Here is a 24,695-nt window from a genome sequence, read left to right on the forward strand (position 1 = left end):
ATTTAGGGTTAGCAGTGTTTAACCGTCACCATTAAACGTGATCCAATGGCTGTAACATAATCTATGTTTGCACCTACTTTAGTACTGTACTCGGATCTGTAACCAAGAAAGACAGTATTCGTCGAAAATAATGACGAATTAAGGAAGGATTCACGGAAGTCTCGCCTCTTTCATGCAAATTTTTGTGACTTTTATTTTAAGCACGTACAGTTTTCAGTGTTGCTTCAATGTCAACCACACCGTAAATTGAAGATACATCATGAAAATTTCCATGGAATAAGAGATCCCGCGAAACGGCCAATGGCGATGCTCTTATTTTCTTCGTGTCAAGGACTCTGTTGGACATACCAAGGAAGGCTGCGTCGTCTAAGTCCTTCGCATGTGTGGCAGCGTCCGCGGATTACTAAAACTTTATGACGCAGCTTGCGTTACTATTCCGATTGACCACCTTGAAGATCTTTACTTATTTCTTGGCACGTAGCCGACGCGTGAGAAAAGCGAAAAGGCGGGATAAAGTTTGAACATTTATTTAATTTTTTTTGTGCTTGGGACAATTTTTTGTAATTTTAACAAGTTAACCAAGTAGTTTGTATTGTCAATGAATTGCATAACTAATTGGCCATTTGATTTCTTAAAATAAACCATATTTTGTAAATCCAATTAGGTGACTGATTAGCTATTTTAATCAACATTTCATACGTAAATTTATGGTTTACAGTGAATTACTTTCGCACTTTATAAATATTCAAAGGATATGTAACGATTGATAAACTTTATTCGGGTTCAAGATTGTTGAGGCGTAAATTAATTCAATTGGGCTGAAAGTCAGAAGTCTAAAGACCCTACGTAAATAAAAGGAACGCATGGCATTTAAATGACAAGCCTATCAAAACACAATACATTACAGATTATCATGGTATCATAAATTTGGTAGTGAATTATTTTAACTAAAAATGTGTGCTTTTACTTCATATTATTCAAGTACACTTCGGTAAAAATATATTTAAAGATCAATGTTACTAGATTTATTCTTACTTGTTAGGAGAAATAATAATTTTCTCTCTTTTGGGTAGTATAAAAAAATTAAGTTCCGTCCAGATCATAATATAATACCTCAGACTTTCTTGTGGGCACAGGAGTTCATTGCATTAACAATAAGGAATCTCAAGAATTTGAGAGGAACTTTTTCCCAGATGGCCTGAGCCGTCAAAAGCTGACATCAGGGATCAAGCTTACTATTTTGGCTTTTGATCTTTGCCTCAAAAGAGTTGCAAAATGCTGGGAATATGACGTTCCACGGATATACAAGCTTCCGAGGTGACGAAAAATATATGCTTCCTATTGGGACGAATTCACTTTCCTTCTCATTGGCTTCGAGGAATCCGACGGCAGAGAATGACGTGTGCACCCGGTGCTGTTAACCCGTTTGTGGACTCTCTTTGCCTATTTTGGCAACTTGAATCCACTTCTCGTACTTCCTTAAAGAAGAAGGAGATCAACACGAGAGGATTGGAACGTGAGTGAAAACAACGAAGAGCTCAGCCATTGGATCATGCCGAAGAATCTTTGTGTTCGTCACAAGATTCTTTTCTCACTTTATTTCGCTCAATCCCTGATCCTGGTATATTGGGGGTGGTGGTTGTCAAGCATTCAATTTTTCCTTAATTACATTATCATCGTCGTATTTATTCTCTCAGAACTTGCTCTGGTAGGTAGGAAAGTAGTTTAAATTTTGTTTTAACAATTTTGCGAAGCGGTTTTTCCATACTAGTTATCTTCTAGAGAAAGGTTGTAAATGTTTAACAAAATTTCGATATTATACTATATGCATTATAAACCGGTAGTGGGGGTATAATGAAAACTCTGCACAAATAGACAAATAATATGCTATTGTTCTAAATTCGTCTAGCTTACTAAATCAGTTTTTAATAATAATATAATGTATTTCTCATTTTGTGACATAAAACAGCAACAATAGCAACTTGTACTTGGTATAAAATTGTTCCTCATAATTATTTTGAGCTGCACATTGGAATAGTGAGTTTTAAGTGATGGAGAATCAACGAGCGTGATTCATAACTGATATCTGAGGAGGAGATTTTGCAGTCAATACTTTCTTTTCTACTTCAAAAACCCGGAAAAGAACACCGATCGGAATTAAAGCGAAGAAAAGTGACTTCTGCTCAAGCGTGTTAAAAATCAAGAGCAGCAGCGAAAGTGTATTTGCCCACACCTACTGACTCATTTCTCGGAGCTCTTTTTCGTGCTATTTCATTGAGGAAATAGCTGTATCGTGGTCCCCGTTAGCGTAATTTTCCATGCCGGAAAGATGCTCTCCGGTTTCCATCGCCGCGGGTAAAATATCGCACGCGCCCCTATTTAATCACTCGCTTGCGTGAAGAATCCTCAACGTTATACCGTTATTTTTTAAATTCCGAGTTGTGCTAGCATTTGGAGCAGTTTCATGACTCAGTTTGACCCAGTTTATGACTATGGGAAATGGTGGGTACGAAACAATTGTGTGGTGGTGACCAATAGCATAGCTTGTGTTTGTCTCTGTGAGTCCATCTTTAATGAACTTTCACTTTCGGATATTTGTGGGTAATTTTGAGCCGTACACTCTCGTGAATCACCACTACCTACGCTTTGAATTGCTTGGTAAGGTAAGGAGTTGCGTTCACGGTACACACCATAATTTTCACACTTGTCTAAATCTGTAGGTCTGTGAATTAACTAGGACTTGTACTCCGTGGAGAATTAGGAGAGTGACGTTATAAAGCGATTGTGGAATATGAAACTGAATGCGATAAAGATGTGAAGAGGTCATTATTCACTTTGCCATTATTTTGGCGCGGTAAATGAAGTCTTTATAGTGGGTCGTTGGTCCATTATGAGGTCCTCATACAAAGGATTATGCGAAAAATACTCAAATGTAACGAGGATTAATACGCTGGATTTTAAATTATAAAATATTGCAATCACATGGTGCATTCTTACCTTTATGATTATTGGGATTCATTTCGATGGATGCGTGAGGAGTGACATGAATTATATTATTCACTGTTTCACTGCAAACGTGGGTAGTAGATGGCGTAATACGGCTGAATGCACAAAATGAGTTTAAACTTTTATCTAAAAACCCAAGGTTAGTAACAAATTCTGGCTTCAACTTCGTTTTCGTATGCGGATACGCCTGTTGTATAGTGTAGCAAATAACCGATGAATATTTTTCGTCTGCTCGGTTTCGTTATTCAATGGAGATTAGCGATTTAAGGAAAAATCGTGCGAAGATTTTTGCTCGTGATAAATAAGGGGTGTACGTTCTCTTTTCGTTTTACCTTGAAAGTTGGATATTTTACAAAATTTCGACTTTCCACTTTGGTTGGATCATACTCTAACAATTTAATCACGAGTTAAAAAATGTTGCTCCGTATTTAATTGGAAGTCTTATGGGACAGTATGCGGAGTAGAAGGGTTTGAGGGACTGAGAAGGATTGAACGTAAATCATCACCGTCACTAGCGAGATCTTATCGTCGGCGAATGGATCGAGCAACCGCCTACCCACAGGTGATTGCTTTCTTGATTTCTCACCAACACCACACACTATCCAGTCTCCCACACTCTTCATTTCCCTTTCTCCCTTCACCTTCCTTCTTCTAACCTCCATCGAATCATTCTTCCACTCTTTACAGTTTATTTCCCTTGAGCCCATGGCCAACGCCACCGAAAATCCGCCTCTTACTTCTTTCAACGTTTTATTGCGTAAGAAAACGAAAGCATTGGACGATCCAGTCAAGACGCTTTTCTCAATCCCTGACAGTTAATGCACGTCACAGTGTTCGCTTTGGATAGATAGGTATATATTAACCACTCCGATCGTGAGGCGAAGGTGGCAGAACACCGGGGAGGAGTGCGAAAATAAAAAAAAATCAAACCGGATTTCTAAGACTGGCAGGAAGGGGGCCTTACTTTCGTTTATCACGGCCCTCTGCCTTTCTCGGCTACTCATAAAAATGACTTCGTTTCGATGGAATTTTCTGGCGATTTAGCCATTACGGCTTACTTCCATTACGGAATCCCAATAATCTCGATAAAATATGCCCTCTTGTTTCATGATATACTACCTTGATCAAAAATTTCCCGGAATTTATTCAGAAAATTAAAAATACAAGTTTATTCATCTAAATCTATATTGTCCCCTTCAAAGTAATCCCCATCGACTGCAACACACTTATGCCAGCGCTTGATCCAATCCTCGAAACATTTTTTATATTCGGTTTTCGGTATGTCCATCAGTGCTTCCTGCGATTTTTCCATTACTTCCTCTCGGCTGCTAAAACGCGTTCCCCGTAATGGTTTTTTAACTCGATTGAACAGAAAGAAGTCACAGGGAGCCAAATCAGGTGAATTCGGTGGCTGTTGGATGGTATTTGTTGCATTTTTCGTCAAAAAATTACGAATAATGATAGCACTGTGCGACGGTGCGTTATCATGGTGCAAAATCCACGAGTTTTCTGCCCACATTTCTGGTCTCTTTCGGCGAATTGCTTCACGCAAACGTCTCATAACGCCCAAATAATACTCTTTGTTTACTGTCTGGCCTTCTGGCAAAAATTCATGATGCACTACACCGTTGTAATCCATGAAAACCGTCAGCATTGCCTTCTTTTTTGACTGAAAACGACGTGGTTTTTTTGGTCTCGGCTCATTTGGTGAACGCCATTCACTTGCCTGATGTCTGGATTGCGTGTCGTACTCATAAACCCACGTCTCGTCTCCAGTAATGATCCTTTTGATGAATGTGGGATCGGATTCAGCCTCGCAAATCATGTCTTTTGCGACGTCAACACGGTCTCTTTTTTGCATGAAATTGAGGTCTTTTGGCACCAACTTTGCTGCTACACGACGGAAACCCAAATCAGTAACCACAATGTCTTGGGCGGATCCATAGGCAATGTTCAAGTCCTCCGCTATTTCTCTGATGGTTAATTTGCGGTTATTGACCAACATTTCTTTTACTTTATCAATGTTTTCACCGACTTTCGATGTCGATGGTCTGCCACTGCGTTCATCATCTTCGATTGACCCACGACCACTTCTGAACCGCTCGTGCCACTGGTAAACGACCGTTTTTTTTTAGAGAATCGTTGCCGAAACACTTTTCCAACATTTCCAACGTCCGTGCGCCACTAAATCCGTTTTTTACGCAAAATTTAATACAAGTTCGTTGTTGCAAATTTAAATCCATTTCTGCAATTGTAAAAAATCGCCAACACACACAGAGATAGATGTACTCTTGGCTACGTAACTTTTGCAAATGTCAAGTTATGACACTAAGATTTAAAGGGAATATCAACAACAGATGTACCAATTTAACAAAAAAACAGAACTCAAATCGGAACGATGGGAGCGCCACACGGTGGTTATTCCGGGAACTTTTTGATCAAGGTAGTATACTATATATCTCGGCCGACTTGGCTTAAAATAGCCCTCTGCTTGTATTATTTAACATAACAGGACCGTGTTCAAATTACGGATTGTGAAATGATGTATATAAGGCAAAGTGTAATATATTGATATGAGGACGCAGTTTGATTATTCTCACATTAAATTTTTACATTGCATTCCAGGTTCACACCGTAAAATCGAACTTGTATCGATTTCTGCAATTCGCATCAGGTCTGCGAGGTTTGATACATTTCAAATGCACAGTGATGTTTATTCCCATTCAATCAAATAGAGTTATTGGTATTAATGATATCGACTTGGACAATATTTTTAGTATAACTATTCTGTTTTCATCACATCAGTAGTTTGCTAATCGACAATATATGTCAGTTATTCAATTAATTATCTTTGCATAAATGTCTCACTTCTATGCCTATCATGCTCTATCCGCAACCTTTTCTTGTTTGATCTAATTCAGGCATAATTTTCGAATAAGACCCTAGACCCTAGACCCACTCAAGTAAGCACTTAAGTAAAACTTACATTTACATGATCTACTCTATTCTGATGAAATCCTGAGTTAAATTCATGAAGCAAATGAAGACATTCTGACTACCATATGAGATCTCCCTCTAAACTTCTCTTTAGTTGAAGAAGAATATCAGATACATTGCTGAAGAAGATTCCTAGGACAGAAATATAGGCCGCACAGTTGTAATATTCGGGCGGTATTTTAGACGAAAGTGTATACAGTAATGAGGTAATGCCTGAGCGCGTTAGAAAAAAAGCATTTAAAAATGAGGGAATTGATGGCTGTAGCACAAAATAACGGCGATAGGAAATGAATTTGATAAGAACGTGTAGTTCTGCAGTTCCGGAAATCTTCTTTGCGGGTGAAGGATGTGCGTTAATTCTACACATTTGACATATTCTTGATAGATCGAAGCAATCAGCTGGATAATAAAGACACATGGCTAACCATTAGATATAGTAGGAAAAGTGAGACCTTTTGATGAGTATAGTAAGGATATGAAAAGTAGATTGACGGGCAGGGGTATTTTGAAAGTCTTGATAGAAGAAATGAGTTAAGAAAGAAACGATGGGGGGTGAAATAAGATCCTTGTTGAATGTAACAAACGAGGCAAGAATCTAGTTTGGAAGGAGGAAATATTTATATATAGGTGAAGGTATTCACATATAGTATTGCTGAAGATATTCACGTTGCACCGAAATATTCCACCGAAGTTTTCGAGACTGCGTAACAGTTTTCATATATCTTCTAAAATCAGTCTATAATTGGTAATATATAATTATAGTAATGACAATAATTCCCTACAAAATATAAATATTTTGTCCTAATACTGTAATGCACTGAGACGTGGTGGCTCGCAGGCTCCACACCTGTGGTACAACTGAACATTTTCACCGCATTAGACGGAAAAGTAATCTTTTTTTCTGGGCAACTTTTCGGTCCGCGGCCGTGAGGATTCTGGAGGAGCTTGGTGGTCAGCTACGCCGAGGACGAGTTCATAGTTCAATCATCGACGTGTAGTTGCCTTTGAAGTACTCAAGTCGGGGGTGGGCCAGAGGTGTTCTCCGTGAGAAACGTGAAAGTGGGACAAGCTCTAACTATATCGTGGCGTGGGTGGGCCAGTTTCTACCTGTTTCCGCCAGGGGCGTTTGTTTATAACGCGTGATGCGGGAAGGGGCGAAGCGGGGGATCAATTTAAGCGGTTCCGTTATTTCACTTTCGCTCTTCGTAATAGACTATTTATTCCGATACCCAAGGCCCATTGTTTTGGAAGCCCATTCAAATATCCACCAAAATTTATGTCTTTCGTTTTCATGGGAGTCCGTGCAGTGACGATGCATGAAGCCTTTTGACTTAAAGCCTTATTTTGGTATTTTATCCTGAGAGGATTTTTAATTAGAGCCATAATGGTCTTCTCTCCCTCAAGTTCCAAAAAATATTCCCCATCCTTGGCTAAATACGTATAGTAAATGAATATGATAATTTTATAAGGTGAGGCAGTTGCTTATTTGAATTCAAATTCCCTTCAAATCAGCAAGTTATGTTGTCACACTCTGAGTGTATCTGTGTGTGGAAATATATATATATATATATATATATATATATATATATATATATATATATATATATATATATGTATATATATATGCACAAACACGTATATATTGGAGTGTGTGTCGAACTAAGATCCATTATCCTAGTCTTTGCGTTCGATTAAAATTTTATGGATGTTGAGAAACATTTTAAATTTCCTGCCCGTATTAAGAAAAAAAACCGCTGTACTTTAGCCCTTCAGGGCATGAGAAAAAGAGATATTCCACGAGTAATAATGGAAATTGATGATATTTATTTGAGATTTTTTGGTACCTTTTTAGTTCGTAATTCCAAATCAATCTATATCAAAATCTGGAAAACATGAAGCTTAACGAATATTAATACGTATCTTTTATACGTTCTCCTCGGACATCGCCCTCGATTCACAAAGTATTGTTTAAAGTTTTTGGCGACATATTAATATTACATATTACACTAGCGAGAAAAAGAATATATATAGTTTTCTTCTCGTTTCCGAAATTGTTTTACCTAACATCCAGGATGTGTATTTCTGTGCTTTCAAAGTCACATGAGTCTATAGTAGCTTATTAAATTCTTCATCTAATGCTCAATCAACTGTACACTACTCGTAGGAGACTTCAATGATATCCTGTTCCTTTTCGTCTCTGCTTTTCCTTATAAATTTTTTCAATTAATATTATCTCATCCTGCTTACTATCAATTAATTATTTATTTTCCAGTAGAATTCTCAATCCTTAGTACATACCTTCATGGCGTAAAACAAACCATTGCAATCTAGGCTACGCGAATGTTTGCAATAATGCTTCAAATGCAAAAAGATATCTCTGTGAATTCATTATCTTCGGCCGTTCTATTCGTGCAGTTGCTCCGTTACCCCAGCCAGTGACACCCTCGATTTTTAAGAGGTACTCACCTGTAACGAAAACCAAAGTCAAATTTGTAATATAGCTTGGGAAGACTAAAAAATATCCTCAAAGGTGAATATTTACACCAATATGGAACTCTAATTGTAAAAACTGGCTCGAGAGAAATGAAATATAATTTTTGTTGGCGACGGCTAAAAACGTTCTTAATTCTATTCATAACATCGAAATATTTAAGATTTTGGAACATTTTAATGAATAGTTCATTTTAATCACCGTTAACCATGTCTCCCGAAAGTTCAGCTTTATTACGTTGACAAGCAGATTTTTGCTTGAGATTGCTATACTGTTCATCAGTTTCAAGAAAATTGACTGAATTAAATTACCCTTTTTCGTTATTTCTGACTATGGAAATGATATTTTTCAGTTTCTTTTGATACGAAATGTTACTGACTTAACGTAGTAAAATCAAGAAATCAGTCATAAGAAAATATAATGATGCTGGCTAAGTAATTATGTTGGTAGATTATCATCTAAAACCGGTGGTCATTTAAATATTAATAAATAATTAATAAAAATTATTGTTCGATTTACTAATAATTTCTATATTAGTATTTATTTTTCTTTCTGTGAAAAATCCTTTTGATTTGGTCTTATTTTTACCGAAGACCAAAATAGTTTCGTGATAGAAAAAGTTATTATACCAAACTTTTTGGCATAATTCTTGCATTTGAACTCAGTTTAGGCGTAAAATGGAATTTTTCCAGGGGGATTCCGAGACATTTGTAACCCAGCAAATCATACCGCTACTTAAAATCTTCATTTCATCAGATTTGCGTAATAATTCGTCGTTGACTCGGGAGTCATTTATTGAGTAATAATTTCATCATTCGAAGTTACTACAGTAGGAAATTCAATGATAGCTGTTTCGCACTCAGAAAATATCTCTTGGAAATATATTTATATGGCAATGTTTCTCACAACATTTTACATTTTGTTGGATCTGGTTTAGTTTGCGGCGGGTTTCATTCAAATTTTTACGCAAAGCTTATCTTAAATAAATAAATAAGAACATATCTCGGAAATTCTTACAAAAATCCAGCGATCTATAAATTCGGCCAATATCAAACGTGGAGTTGTGCAAGATAAAACGTCCTTGTGGAGAAGGGAAGGGAACTCAAGAATATACAGTTTGCAGTAAAGAAGAAGTGCATGAAAATTTTTGTGTGGCTCGTGGCACTCTGTCGGACAGCACGTGGACCATCAGAAAAGCAGACCAGAGAACAAAAACTTTTGAAACGAGGTAATATAGACGAGTGTTGGTGATCGCGTGGATAGATATATTTATTTATTTATTTATCGACTTCATTGGGCGAGGTTGAGACTAATAATCCCTTTTTCCACTTAACCCAACATTACAGACTTTATATTGAAGACAATCACATACAACCAAGCCCTAGATGGAGGAAAATCCACCTAGGCGGGAATCGAACCCGCGACTTTTGGGTTGGTAGGTGAGGACGTTACCCCGCCGCTACCGGGGCCCCGCCGGGCTCGGTGGCGGCGGGGGTAACGATAGAAATAAGGAAGAAGATAGAAACAAGGAAGTCAAAAACATGATTAGAAGATGAAAGAAAATAGAAAATCTGTTTTCAGTATCAGATAATGCATGGAACGTTGTTTTATTAATATTTATACGCAATTAGAGAAGCTGAATAGTCCAATTTGTCTTTTTTCCTCTTAATTACAACTCTGACCTTTCGGATTAGTTAAAAGAGTCCACGGTGATTGCTTTATCCTTGTTGAGAACATTTGGACAAATTAAAAAGGTAATATAAGTCGAATTCTTAGCATTTTGGATTGATTGAAAGTCATCAGTTCAGTTTTCATAAATACTCGCTTCATATTATGACCTTTCGAAAACAGCATAGCCAAGGAGAGATCGAGTGAAGTTAGAAATAAGATTTGGTAAGTTACTTATAAGAAGATTTTAGCTGCGGCGCTCCGAAATATGAACTCTCTCCCAGTATCCGGGTGTGATAACAATGATGCTGAGAAGCCTTTATCCCCATTAGATGTAGGATTGGAGTGGTTGTGGTAGAAAGAGTCATGCAAAAAAGTCATGTCGGCCTAGCTCACGCACGAAGTGCACGTGGTTTGTTAGTGACCATGGAATTCCCCATCTGCCCTCTTTCCTTCCGCGGTTTTTTAAAAGGCTCGACTTGGCTTGTCTAAACGTCGCAAGGCGCAGAGACGGCTGTAAAATGTTTCCTCAGTACTTCTCGTATGTATTGGCGTCCAGGCTCCACTAGATCCTGGCGAAATGAAATGGGACCAAGCCCATTCACTCCCATGTCCATCTCGCTTAAAAATCCCCCCAGACCTTTCCCGCGGTCTACGCTTGAGATACCAACACCCGCCGTCTTTTGCTTTCACTTCCTTCTCGCGCGTTAACCGGAGATCTGCCTGCCCGCTAGTGTCAAGGATGATGTGCGTTCCACGCACCGCAGAAGGTCTGTTATGTTCATAACAAATGCCTGTCCTCCGAAAGAAAAAAAAATGTTGGAATTCGAGCAGTGGGTTTACTGACACTTGAAATAAAAACAACAGTTATTCTTAATTTCATTTGGATCTGGGGCTATTTAACCTCATGATTACATTAGAGTTTTTAGATGACCTATTCCGACTTTCAGTAAAAGAAAATTTCAGCTGCATATTTGCAATCTATTGATTAATTAGATGGCTTAATTATTCTGAAATGGATTTGTTGGTTTTCACTAAATATAACCGATGTATTTCACATGCAAAAAAACTCCGTACTTGTATGAACAAGGAATAATGCTCGTTGTTGAAAAATGATACTTGCCGACTGCTCACACTTAGATGAAGTACTTATAGGTACTTAAGCCTGCTACGTGGCTCTGAAGAGCCCGACAATCATCTTGGATTCTTAATCTTTCTTCAAAGATGAGAAAAAATAATTTAATAAATACTCAATTTAAATTATTGTAATGATGAAACACTGTTTAAAACTTAGGCCTATTTTCCTATCTTTATTATTTTCATTCCTAAGCTTTTGTCTTGAGAAAATGTAGAACTTTCATTCATTCATCAAATAGTGTTCATAGCTGACATTGCGCATTCATTTTCTCAGTAATTTTTTAAATGTGCCAACACCAGTCTGATCCGACGGGTAACCGCTGCTGCTAATGATTCACCAGCTAACATGAAAAGCTTTGTGTTCGAATATCACCTTAAACTTAGGAAAATGTGGACTATGTTGACAAGCTGTCAGTTTTCTACTGCTGGGGATAGTTTGAGATGATCTTAGTCATCAAAGCACCTCAAAAAAACCAGTAATACCTTGCTACGGAATACCCATGGGAAAAGATTTGATTTGATGGTTGATGAATATTTGTGCGACGCTGCTGACGGTGAGAGTCATTTAAAATTCATGAAATCGCAAACTTAAAACTTTAGCATACCTATAATGCATTTTCATTTGGTATACAATCGTAAAATTATAGGGTTAACAACCAGGAACATAATGAATCAAGCCTCTTTTGCTGATTTAACCGTGACGACGGGAAAATCGGGGCTAACTGACTGGACTTACCCATTCGCAAAAGGCTCACACCTACCCACTCCCCCGCATCAAAACCGTTTTCCTGACCGCCCACGGATTCTACTCCCTCGACTGCCGTCAAACCGTTTCCATGCAATCGCTTCGCCCACTCAAAACACTTTCTCCACCTCCTTGACTCACTCGCTTCCCCATACAGTATGCCCCTACCCCCACCAACTCAAGAATAGACGTCCCTCCGTAGAGGAGAAAGAAAGAACGGAACAGAGGGCGCGGTGCACCCATGGCGGCGGCTCAAGCGATGATCACAAAAAAAGGATCATCACGAAGGATATTCGTTTCGAGGTTCCAGTGATTTCTCTCCACCTTTAAATTCTCTATATTTAAGCGGCAGTCATTTTTGTTCCTCTTCTTTACCATGTGGTTTCTCTGGAAGGAGGTAGGCATAAGGTAATGTGGATCTCTCGCTGTCCATATTTCTGTTCTCCCGACGCTAATGATGCTCCCTTTTTCTTCCTTCGTCTCATTCTGATGTTATTTCTTTTAGGCTACTAAGAATTTCCCGACCGGAAGGAGATTGAGATTGTCCCTTTCATCTCAATCATCTTCTCTCTTGATGCATATAATCATTTCATAATCATATTGTTACGACTCTTCTAGATATATTTCGAAACCATCATCTTGCAGATATTTTCAATTTCATCCATGATATTTGATATAAATCGTATATTTCAGTTGGCTTTTAACCTACTTATTAGTATTAATGGATTTATATATTTTAGGAATCCATGTCTAAGATAAGGCGTCCTTGGTACTTGGCACTATTTAACTTCCCACTTATTGTAAAAATTCCTTCGATCGTTGGACTACAACCATTATTACCAATGGCCATTAGAGCCTTGGCATTAATTAGAGTTAGTATTATTTAATTGGCTGAAAAATGACTATCCAGATATATAATCTTCATTTTCGTCTTCATTTGAAAGTTTATAATGAGCACTGGCAAATTCTAGACTCGTAAATGTTAATGCATACTTCTAGAAATTTTAAATAGAGGTTAGACCGGATTAAAAGCATTTAAAGGACAAGCGTAAGCCTTATCACAAACGTTTAAAGTACTTTTAAGACGAAAATTCACTAGTTTGTGCTTTCATTTCGAATGAAATGCAATATGGCTATGTGGCAGATTTTCTGTAAGGCACCTGGGGGTATTCCGGATACCTTCAGCTAAACCCGGCAAATTTTCTATAAACTAACAAGACTTTTACTATCCAAGAAATTTGTTATGCTTGAAAACCAGCATATGTGTTGTTTATTCCGAATTACGATAGAATATCCCATATATTTCCTTCAACATTTTTCTAGTAAGTCTGAATAAGTTGAACTAATATAATTACTTTAAAAAATTAATTAAACGTACCAGCTCAACTTTCTGAAAATGATATTGCATTAGAAATTTCACATTTGTTTCCATTAGGCTTGAGAGAGCTAATTTATTCTATGAGAACATTTTTAACATTGGTGGCATAAGGATTTCATGCTCTTGCGTGATTATCATATCCCATAAGCGCCGGCATGTTGGCATCTATTGAGATGATGTCGAAATACTAATTAGGATTTTTCAATAATCTTCAATTTGCTCCCGTGCCCTGTTACAGTCTCCTTATTATCTTTAGAACATATTATTGATAGGTGTAAGTGATTGGGTCAATAAAAATAATCATAAAGTGTCTGAAATTTATGTGAGTTACAAAAATATTTGATGAAGAAATGCCCCCCGTTGCAATCTCCTGCTGTTATCGCCATAACATTAATGAAAGGAAAAGTGATTTAGATTCTGAGCATTGCTATAGTGTATTGCAACTTGCGATATTTATTATCTTAAGTAACATCTCCGCAACTCTGGCTCGAATCTAGAACTCACGAAGTTGGCACTGTAGATGGAATATTTTTTCCAAATTGAAGAAAACGGTAAAAAATCTGCACTCAAATTTGGTATTGAACATTACTTTTTTACGCTGGGATCAGAACTGTAACAAATGAATGAATCTTTTGCTTTCACGAAAGGTGTGAGTTCATAAATAAATTATTAATGCTATAGATTTCAATGCCTGTCGAGAAAATATATCATTTTCCAAAATTTTCAACTTTCTTACCTCTAGTCCTACCCGCATTTTACATTTGAAATCTGTAATCATAGTGTTTAGTTATATAATTTGGCTATTGACCTGTATTTCATCGAAATTCCATTTGCCTAATTAATATATGGCGCTTGCAATTTATGCTACATATTAGCTGCCGTGAAATATATTTATGCCGCGAAGTTTTGGCGATGCTATTTGTTTGATTTAAGAGCTAATTTAAATAATAAATAATCTATCATCCACCATCGTTGGCGTTTTGGAAATTCGAATCAAATGCCTTCTCACAACTACACAACCAGAAGAGTTTGGAAGAGCCTTAAAGGGAAGGAGAAAGAGTTCGTGGGAGAGGGAAAGAGACTCATCTCATAAGCATCTCGCTTCGTGAGATGAGAAAAAAATAATTTATATGCGCGCGTAGCTCTTCCTGTCTCCTCCTACGCACCCGTCTCAAAAACCGTAACTTTAAGGTAGAACAACATTCTTCCTGAGGAAAAAAGTACCTTTAATACATACTCCCGAAAGACTTGATATGACGTGATTAGGAAAGGAAAAGCTTTGGTTTAAAACCAGAAATATTAATGACAGTTCTATGGACCACTTTGCAGGGAAAATAAACGGGAAGGAGAATTTACTTTCCAAGGATCTGCATGGAGTGAGGTCTGTTCAACTTACACGCTTATTTCCTCCCACTTGTCGGCATCACACTTTCTTCGATCACTCATTGCGTATTCACTACACACGATGTATTATATGTTTCCGGCGAACTATCTAAGGTTTAGAGCAGATGACTTAAAAATTAGGCACTATGGTTAGTGGAATATTTCGTACATAAAATGAAGGATTCGGATCCTTTGAAAAATCAGTTCTCCACCTCTTTTAATCATATAATCTATATCCTTTAATCCGCGGGAATGGCAAAAAATGTATGGAAAAGAATTGCGCTGGAGAAAGTTTGAGAAATTTTTAGAGGAGTAGAGGAAATACCTACCGAAACAAGTGAAATATACAATAAATATTTCTTCTACCAACTCTTAGATTAATTAAATATTTCTTTCTATTCTTGAGATATCAGACGTCTTCGTTTACCGCAGACAATAAATACCAACGACTGCATTTCTATTGCCGAACTCTCTCTCAAGTTTTTATGCATGAAGATTTTAATTGGTGCCATAAATTGTCTCGTTTAACTTAGTATACATCTTTCTTAATATAGGTTAATGATTTATTAAAATCACGGACATCAGCCTTGCTTTTGGCAGTTTAGGGTACAAGCCCAGCAGGCATATTAAGTCATAAGAAAAATTAAATTCAAACATTTAGGGCTAGGGTAGGGCAATTCCTTTCCTTACGACATATTCGGCGGAAACAATTATAAATATGATACTAGGAGCCCCTAAATCAACTCTGTTACTTGGGAAGCATTATATTTTAGGATCACTCGTGTTTTTCTAAAATCAATAAAAGTTAGAACTGTCTAAAACGTTTTCCAGAATAAAAAAAATCTTAACTGCCAGGCATATGTGCATTGAGACAAGGAACACTTTTTATTCATTTATTTAGTCATTTATTTTTTCTATGCTACTGAATGGGGGTGAAACCCATACAGTTCGGAAACAGAGAGCCCAGATAGAGTCAATAAATACAAAAGTTAATACAATGAACTGATTTTAGACTAAATAAAATAATATTTTTAATAATTTTCCTCGGTAATAACTTTCCATGAGAAAAAAGGTAATTTATTTTGCATAATTTCCTTACAATTTAGCTGTTTCAACTCAAAGCCCGTCTTTCTATTCTTTATTGCCAATGTACTCTCTTACAATTATTTATCTAAAGCGAATGCTATATATTTACCTCAATTTCTAGAATTGAAAAAATTATTGAAGGAAGTTCGAAACACTCTAAAAGCCTACTATGATCAAAATAATGAAAATGTCCTCATTAGTCCAGTTGCTTACCAGGATTATTATGTCAATTATTTATTAATCAGTTTGGATTAATATTTTCAACTGAGTTGTTAACTCCTTCGATGTGTGTCATATTGGAATTAGATGCTGTGAAAGAGCATTCATCCTGGTGGGTTTTCGCAAAGGTCTAATCGGTGGAATCACCTTGATGTGCCTGAACTCGCATATCGGTTTTCCCGAGGAAACTTATATGCACAAGTTTCGCTCAAGCTCTGCGGGCAGCGGCCTTTGGCCATGGACGCTTCGAATCAGCGAATCCAAGATCCATGCCCCGCCGGTGACGCCCGAGGGGCCGATATCGTCTCGCAACGGCGCACCTCATTCCCTGCTCCGTCAAGATGGAGGGGGGTTCAAACGCGAACAATCACAATCCAACAAGCGCGGGCCACTGGACACCAGGTCCCATCCTTTAAGCACGCGATCTGGTTCATATTTCAATAAAGCGGCTGCGCCGATACTGCGGCCTTGCGGGCACCGGACCGAGATATAGAGCCCTCTCACCGTTCTTTCGCCTGCACACTCCTCTCGTAGGATGGGCGTAGCCCAGCGCACGCAACGACCTCTCTTTTTCTCCCATATATCAACGTGCATCATTTCCCTCTTCCTGTGCCTCTAGGCATAAGTAGTTTTGTGTCGTGGGAACTTGCCGAAGAACTTCCAAGCACGACTTTACCCTATTTTATTTCCGCCTTGACCCATTCCTTTCAATGAGAAAATGAATTTTCTGACAACCATCAGTCTACCCTTTAGAGGAAAAAAAATAATTTTCACGTACATTTTTATAGCAATCATTCATGACTCCCAAGGGAAAACATCCATTACATAAATTTATGCACAAATAATCATATTATCTCGCTTTATTGGTTTTCACATTTATTTTTTCACTTTTACTAGTTTCTATTTTACCTAGATATCTCAATGAATCCTAAGTACCACACAGAATTAATCTAATACTATTGCAGTAATCAAAATTAGAGTGGCAATGCGCAAGTTTAATAAGCAGTAATGTAAATTATTCACTTCATTGGCATAATCGAGGTGTTCTTCTATTTTTATTTGTTGAATCAAGGTTTATTTTTGTCCTCATTTCTTTTTATTGAAGTGAATTGGTTTAAAAAGTGGGAAAATAGCTTTTATTGAAAATGCTTTTGAAATAAGCCTAAACTAGAAGTAAATTGTACTTAGTTGGCGAAGTGGCTCAAATACGAGTCCATGGTCACAGGAGAATAACTTGACTTTTTGGAATTACTATAACTATCCGATTACAGTGAAATGTAAGCAGTTGATTTTGAATATTTACTCGTAAACCTAACCTTAAAGTTTCACTCTTAAGGTAAAATGATTGCACCATTTGAAAACGGCTGCAAAATACAAAGGCTGTACATTTCTAGAATCATAAAAAAATTTTTATTGCAACTGATTCCCCTGTGCACTTTCTTAGCTCGTTTGCTATATGGCATTACCATAGGAAATATTCTTTAGTTGAGTCCAGAACTCAGCGGAGTGTTTAAAAATTAGACGTGGAGCATTTTGAAATACTACAAAACGTAAGCAGTTGAAACCTTTGCAAGTGGAAACATTTTTCTTCGCTCAAAATGTTCAGTTTACATTCCTGGCCCGCGTACGGAGGAATTACGCTGACGCTATTATATTCTCTGAGTACTTCAGTTTCCCCGAGAATTTCACTGGTAATGAATTTCATCTTATTAGTAATGGTTGAGGAATTGATTCGAATTCACCCTGAATCTGTGTGGACAATGAATTATTATAGGTGAGCTCCAGTCTCCTGTTTGAGAGACGTGCGAGCACGTCTTCCCTCCATCCACATCCACCTACACTGGTCTCCTTAGAGATATACGTATATATATATATATATATATATATATATATATATATATATATATATATATATATATATATCTCTAAGGAGATATATATATATATATATATATATATATATATATATATATATAGAGAGAGAGAGATAAAGGACTATAGAACAATAAGTTTGATATCCCACGCAGCTAAAGTTGTTCTCAGGATCATCAACAAAAGGATAGAGAGTAGGGCAAATGATTACTTTGGGGATGATCAGTTTGGGTTTAGGAAGGGGAGAGGTACAAGTGATACCATTGCAGTAATGAGATCACTTATCGGAATACAATCAGGACGTATTTGCCTATTCCGTAGATTTCGAAAAAGCGTTTGATAGAGTGCATTGGAAAAACACTAATGAGTATATTGAAGAAAATAGGAATAGATTGGAGGGAAAGGAGGCTAATCCGCAACCTGTATATGTCTCAGACGGCTCAGGTGCGAGTGATTCCGGATGGGCAGTGTTGGGAAGAGGTGGAAGGCAGGGTTGCCCATTATCACAGTTGCTGTTCAACCTATATGCAGAGGAAATGATCAAAGAGGCATGGGAAGAACTGGAGGTAGGAATGAAAGTGGGCGGGGAATTCGTAAAATCAGTTAGGTTTGCTGATGACCAAGCTTTAGTTTGCCAGTCAGCCAAGGGGCTACAAGGATTGCTTAGTGAATTGGAAATTCAGTGCGAAAGGTATGGGATGAGAATCAATATTAATAAAACAAAGGTTATGCGAAAGAGGTTATAATTAAGTGCGAAAGGTATGGGATGATAATCAATATTAATAAAACAAAGGTTATGCGATTTTCTAGAAAGAAAAAGGCTAAGCTTAACATTAAAATAGGAGGGCAAAAACTAGAGCAGGTAGAACAGTTTACGTATCTCGGTAGTGTTTTGGACCAACACGGTCAAAGTAGTACGGAAGTAAGGAGAGAAATTACGCTAGGCAAAGAGGTGGCTAGGCCACGTCTCTGTCATCAACTCCCTCCTCCTTTTACAAGAAGGAGGGAGTTGATTACAGGGACTTTGAGTTAGAATATTAAGAAAGGACTCGTAAAAACGTTGATATGGATGGTAGCTATGTATGGCGCGGAAACGTGGTCATTTTAGCAGGAGGATAGACGTGGATTGGAGGCTTTTGAATTGTGGTTGTGGGGAGAAATCCTATGGGGGCAGGAAAAATGGATGAAAGGCGTATTGACGAATGGGATGGTGAAAACTGTAATAGAGGGGAGAATCCCTATCCTGTTCCTTCCCTTTCCTCGTTTTCCTAACATTTTCCCCTCAATTACAGTCTTCAACATCCCGCTGCCGGTGAATACCCCCTTCATCCACTTTTCCTGCCTCAATAGGATTTCTCCTAGAGTTATATATGTATATATATATATATATATATATATATATATATATATATATATATATATATATATATACTTATATATATACTTTACGCTCTATTTTGTAAAAATAAAGGGCAGCAATTTAGATTATTTTTAGTGATTTAATTCGCGACATTTACCATGAAAATGTTCTTAGTCTCGATTTTTGCTGAGAGAATACGATACTTTGCTGCCGCACCGGATTTTTAAGGACTTTGAGTTTGCTAAATTAGTTCTCTTTTAGTCCTTAGCAGTTGCGTTTATAATGCAGTACATCATAATATCCCTTGATCACTGGCAATACTTTGCTACAGTTGTCTTAGCCGTTGCCAAATTCTCACTCCCGTTAATGGTCACCTATTGGACCGAAATATCGGTATAGAGTTCTTAAAAATTATTATGAGTTATAGGGTTGATACCTTGCTGATAATATACCTCTCCAGTATTCTTCCAACGGGAATTTGTTATGTACGTGTAAGTTTCCTTTGTGATTTGCCCGATGTTGCTAATCACTGGAATTTGTGACTTGATATTCGGCTATTATTAGGAAAACAGAAAACATTGCTTCAGCCTGAATATATGAGACTTTGATAATTTTCCTACTTACGTTTTAAGAAATTGTTTTTTCCTCATATCGAGCTTCACTTACCAATTTAGGTATGAAGCCGCTAGTTAAATTGGATTATTATGGAAAGTAGAAAAAGTTCGATTAATTTAGTGAGCTTGGCGTTCTTGTATATGATTCACGCCTTCACCTTAAGGTTAGCAACTCAGACTATTCTTCAACCGGACACGTTGTTGGCCTTAGGTTTTCAGAGCAGACACGCGAAGGCTTATATGGCCCACGCTCTCAGTGGCCTCTTAGTGCACTCGTGGGCGGTTATAAGTGGGAGAACTAGAATCCGCTTTAAAGAAAAACATGACGCCCACATGCGATTTTATTTCTTAATATCCTCGCACTATATCAACAACTTGCTGAAGTCTTCCAAATTATTATGTAATTTAGAAAGTACTTCATGGCATTCATAGGATTACGGGGAAAAAATAAACTGCTGGTGGTGAGATCATAACGCCTTTTTCTAACGTATGCCATGACGTAGATTTTTTCGTTTTTTTTCAGAGCATTTTTTGTATTTATGGATCGTAAAGCCATCGCCTTTACCATAGGATCTGCCAAGATGTGGTAAAATCACAACTGCTGCAATTTTTTATGTCAGCACTCATTGTTTTATGAATGAATTACAGTTTGAAAATTAAAATACTTCCACTAAATTAATACAGGTATATTTATTCTCGAACCTCTAACTACAAAAGTAACATTTTCATCTGCAAAAAGGGACTTGCAACGGTTTTGTAAATATTCATTAACAATCGTTGAGTGGATATTCATAATTATTTACCTTCATTAATCATCTCAATTAATATTTTGTGATTTTCAAGAACTCTTTAAACTACTTATCTCGACTATTTGTTGACAAATTATAGCTTATAATATTAGCAGTTATTATTATTATCGGCCCTGCGCTTCATAAACGTAAGAGCTAGGCTAGGTTTTATCATGTCTCTTTAAACTGAAAGTTTACTTCCACCTCCGGATGACGCCATAACTCAGTTTCATGACCGCTATTTAAGTTCAAAACCGACCATTAACCAGCTAATTAACTGAAAGAAGATGTAACAGGGCCGAAGAGAGTCTCCGAAATATCATCAAATAATATTGCAATATCGTGCGGCTCTATAAAATTTATTAATGAAAAAATATGAAATAAATTGAAAGGTCACTTCATGAAAATATCTCTTTGCCTGCCGCGATTTCCAGAAATCTTGAACTGGTCAATTGCCATTACAAATGGTTATAGATAATGTTTATCTTAGTTTTTTTTTATTTTTACCTTTTTATTTTGCACCCAGTTATATACTAGATCATATTTAGATACTCACTTTCAGTATTTTATTCGGTTTTCTTTTCAATTTCTGGAGAAATTCTACTGTCGTAATATATTAAGATGAACTTAATTTTTTTGGAAGTACCAGGGAAAGGCAGTGATGTATCTGCATAGTTTAACGTTATGATTAGTTTTGCATATTTCTATTCAACTTTCGGTTACTACTACCGGTTTACCTTTTATATTAATAACGCAATGAAGAATTATGTGATCTCGATAGGTTTTGTGGTTTTATTATTGAATGAAATAATTTTGGATGCCTCGATAAAAGAAAACAACATTTACGAAAGGAAACATATTTTTACTAATATTCATTTGATTCTGTAGGTGACGTTTTGTGAGAGGTTTGTGTATGCATGTATACGAGTTTATATATAAATATATATACCTCACGGTGTCCTTCCCTAGAGGTCGTGGTTATGTTTTAGAAAAGTGTCAAATGAGTGCCTTTAGGAGGGGAGCATGACAGATATGACACATTAATGCAGGGTTCTGGGGCAACTACTGCTCTCGCAAGCTGACGTTGCGACCAATTTCAATGTCACACCTTTCCTGCCCTTGCCAAGCATTTAAGTCTCCTCGACAGCGAGTTAGCGGGAACAGACTTTCATCCTTTTTTTAGTTCTACGACCGCATCTATTTCCCTCTCCTTGGGGCTGCTGGAATAGATATTGAGGACCGGCGTAAACAAACTGCCATTTCCTGAGCCACAATTTCCGGTTGAAGATGCGCGTCCCATTCACACGCCAAGGGAAACCATCCGACAGTTTTCCCGCACTTAGGGGGCTTCCACTCGCCTAAAACTTAGCCGTCGGAACGAATTGACTCACTGGCCGCCTTTTCCGCCTGCGGCACTGACCGGCTTAAGACCCACTGCGGACGACAACATCCTCCTTAACACCGGGCAGGCACGCGCACACCCGCAAACGCTAGGAGAAGAAAATTCAAGGAAGCGCCCCTTAGGCGCCTCTGTTGCTCCCATTGCCATGGCATTAAAATCGGAATGGGGGTAGAGGGAAGGCATACTAGGAGTTATTTCCCGACAGTTAGATAGTTAACTGCCCAAATTAAACTACCTTTTTTATGGGTTTCCCCCTTGGCAGTATAACCCTTTTCCGAACCAGCAGAGTTTTTTTTAATTATGAAAACATAGAAGCGTACAATCTAGGGCAAGCCAGCTTGGGCTAGTGGAAGGCCGAGATGATATGAGATTGTGGTTAGGAACCGTCTGAAAGTAGGCACCTCAAATCAGTTGACTGTCCATGAGGATGAAACGCGTAAATCCTAACCAAAATGAAGATTTCCAGTATGTTTGGATAGTGTACAACAAAACAAGTTCTAAAGGCGCTAATAAGAATATCATTAAAATAAAATACGCTATAATGATGATAATGAGAATTAAAATACAATTCTCATCAGTATTTTTCCTTCTCGGTTAATCAAACCCCGCTTCGAGGGCTTCAATCCAAAATTCCCGATTATTTTTATAATATACGCATAATGAGCCATAATAGTGTAGTCTTTTTGGGACGAATTTTCCAAATAACGGCCTATTAACTGGGGGCAGGGAAATATAACTTATGAAACACTCACCAGAATCACGACCATCTTGGGTCCAACGGAGAGCCCCGTCATCCTTCCGGGGGTCCTTTAGATTTCTTTCTTCCCGACGAATTTGATTCTCCCGCTCTACTCCCCTCGTTGCTGTCCCCTCTTCTTTCCGGGCAGATATCCCTCCTCAAATCCCTAACTTCATTCCCATTCGTGGAGTCGCGTTGCCTTCCTTCTACCAAATTATTTTCTAACTCGGTTGAAGGTGGAAACCAAGGGAACCCTGACGACGGAGATGGTACTGCGCTTCTTGTCTTATACTTCTTTCCCGATGTCGATTCTTCCGGTGCGTTAAACACGTGGGTGAGAGATTTTTCCGGCGTGCGTCGAAGAGGGGAGAAGAGAGAGAGGTGGAGAGAGAAAGGGGATAAGTTTGTACTCCTTGGGCGACGGTTGTCGGAGGACTGGCCGCCGGGGAGCCCAAGCTGCCAGCCATGAGGGCAGCCAGCCGCGGCGGTGGTGGGAGGCGGGGGAAGGGGTGGAAGCGGGGGAAGTAATGGGGGCGGGCGGGATGGGATCGCGGGAGAAAGGAGGGGCGACGAGGGGGAGAGTGAGGGACTTGGTTTGCGGGGAAGGGATTCGGGAGTAGCTCTCGAGTCCGCTAGTGGAGGGAGGACAGGGAGTGGGAGGGAGATCGAAGGGAGGTGATATCGCGGTCTTTCCGTAACGGGTGGGCGTGTCGGTCCCTCCGCTCTTCCTTCCTCGAGAACGGAAGGAAAACCCCCAAAAAATGCAGAGGGTGAAAACAAAGGGCTCCTACTTTCGTGTAGGTTGTCATTGTACCTTATCCTCGCATTCCGAATTCGTCTTCAGGGACACAAGGGAGAATGACGGGTGTCACTTTGGGAATCCGGAAGTAGAGTGGAGTTGAGTTTTGTATAACATACTCTAGTGTTATATATTTTTCGAGTTATCATCTGGGAGGAATGATGAATAACAATAGATAGGCGAGAAACCCATCGCTTCCGCTTATGAAATGCCCACGCATACATTTGACGTCATTCTACGCGACTAGATTCATTGGTGTGAAATTAGGAGCACGCCTGACGCTTGCTGCTATTACAGAAGTCAATGACGCACAATGCATTGAAGGGATTCTCTTCAACAGGGCTTCATTGTTACCCTTAAGAATTGTCATTGGGTAACGCATGAGGAACTATTTTCTATTGTAACATTAATTTATTAGGTTTATTAATTGCGTATATATAATTTTATTAGAAAACCATCACAATGCATTATAATACTCTTGCACTGAATGGGTTAAGGCATGTGAGCATATTCTTTTTCCATGCTGATGACCCAGCTCTAAGCATGAAATTCAGGAGTGTATACAGTCTTGAAGTATTCCATTGAAGTAAATATTCGCCTTCATCAGATTTTTTATTGGTAACTGCAGGAGAATCAAGTCCTAACTCCACGTTTTCACGCCATTCTACAAATGTGCAGCCGAACGATAGATGACGGTATCAAATACAGGTTACGATCATTGATAATTTATTATATTTTGTTGAAGACTTGGAATAAATATAAGTAGACATTTGTCGTTAACAGTCAATTAAAATCACCTACAACGACATATTAAATGGGAATGACAATGAAATATTACTTATAGTGATAGTTAAAAATCACCTCGATAGTAAAGCTATATTTACCATCAATTCCCTTACATTGGACTCTTTATTTTAGTTTATCTTCTGTGAATATTCATTCATACTAATAGCTTTCGGATGATTTGAGCTAAGAAACATGTAACTGAGTTTATTTCAAACATCGCGAATC

General features: G+C 38.0%; 1 protein-coding gene across 1 annotated transcript in view; it reads right to left on the reverse strand.

Moving 5' to 3' along the window:
- LOC139686811 (uncharacterized) overlaps positions 1-23,306 on the reverse strand; it is a 100,225-nt gene extending 76,919 nt beyond the window's left edge. The window contains exon 1 of the mRNA XM_071583878.1: positions 22,899-23,306. Coding sequence (XP_071439979.1) covers positions 22,899-22,940 — 42 coding nt within the window. The 5' untranslated portion in view covers positions 22,941-23,306. The remainder of the gene's footprint in view (positions 1-22,898) is intronic.
- Between the last annotated feature and the right edge of the window lie 1,389 nt (positions 23,307-24,695).

Source organism: Hetaerina americana, unplaced genomic scaffold (genome assembly GCF_022747635.1).
Source record: "Hetaerina americana unplaced genomic scaffold, ioHetAmer1.1.p SCAF_15, whole genome shotgun sequence".
Classification (NCBI taxonomy): Eukaryota; Metazoa; Arthropoda; class Insecta; order Odonata; family Calopterygidae; genus Hetaerina; species Hetaerina americana.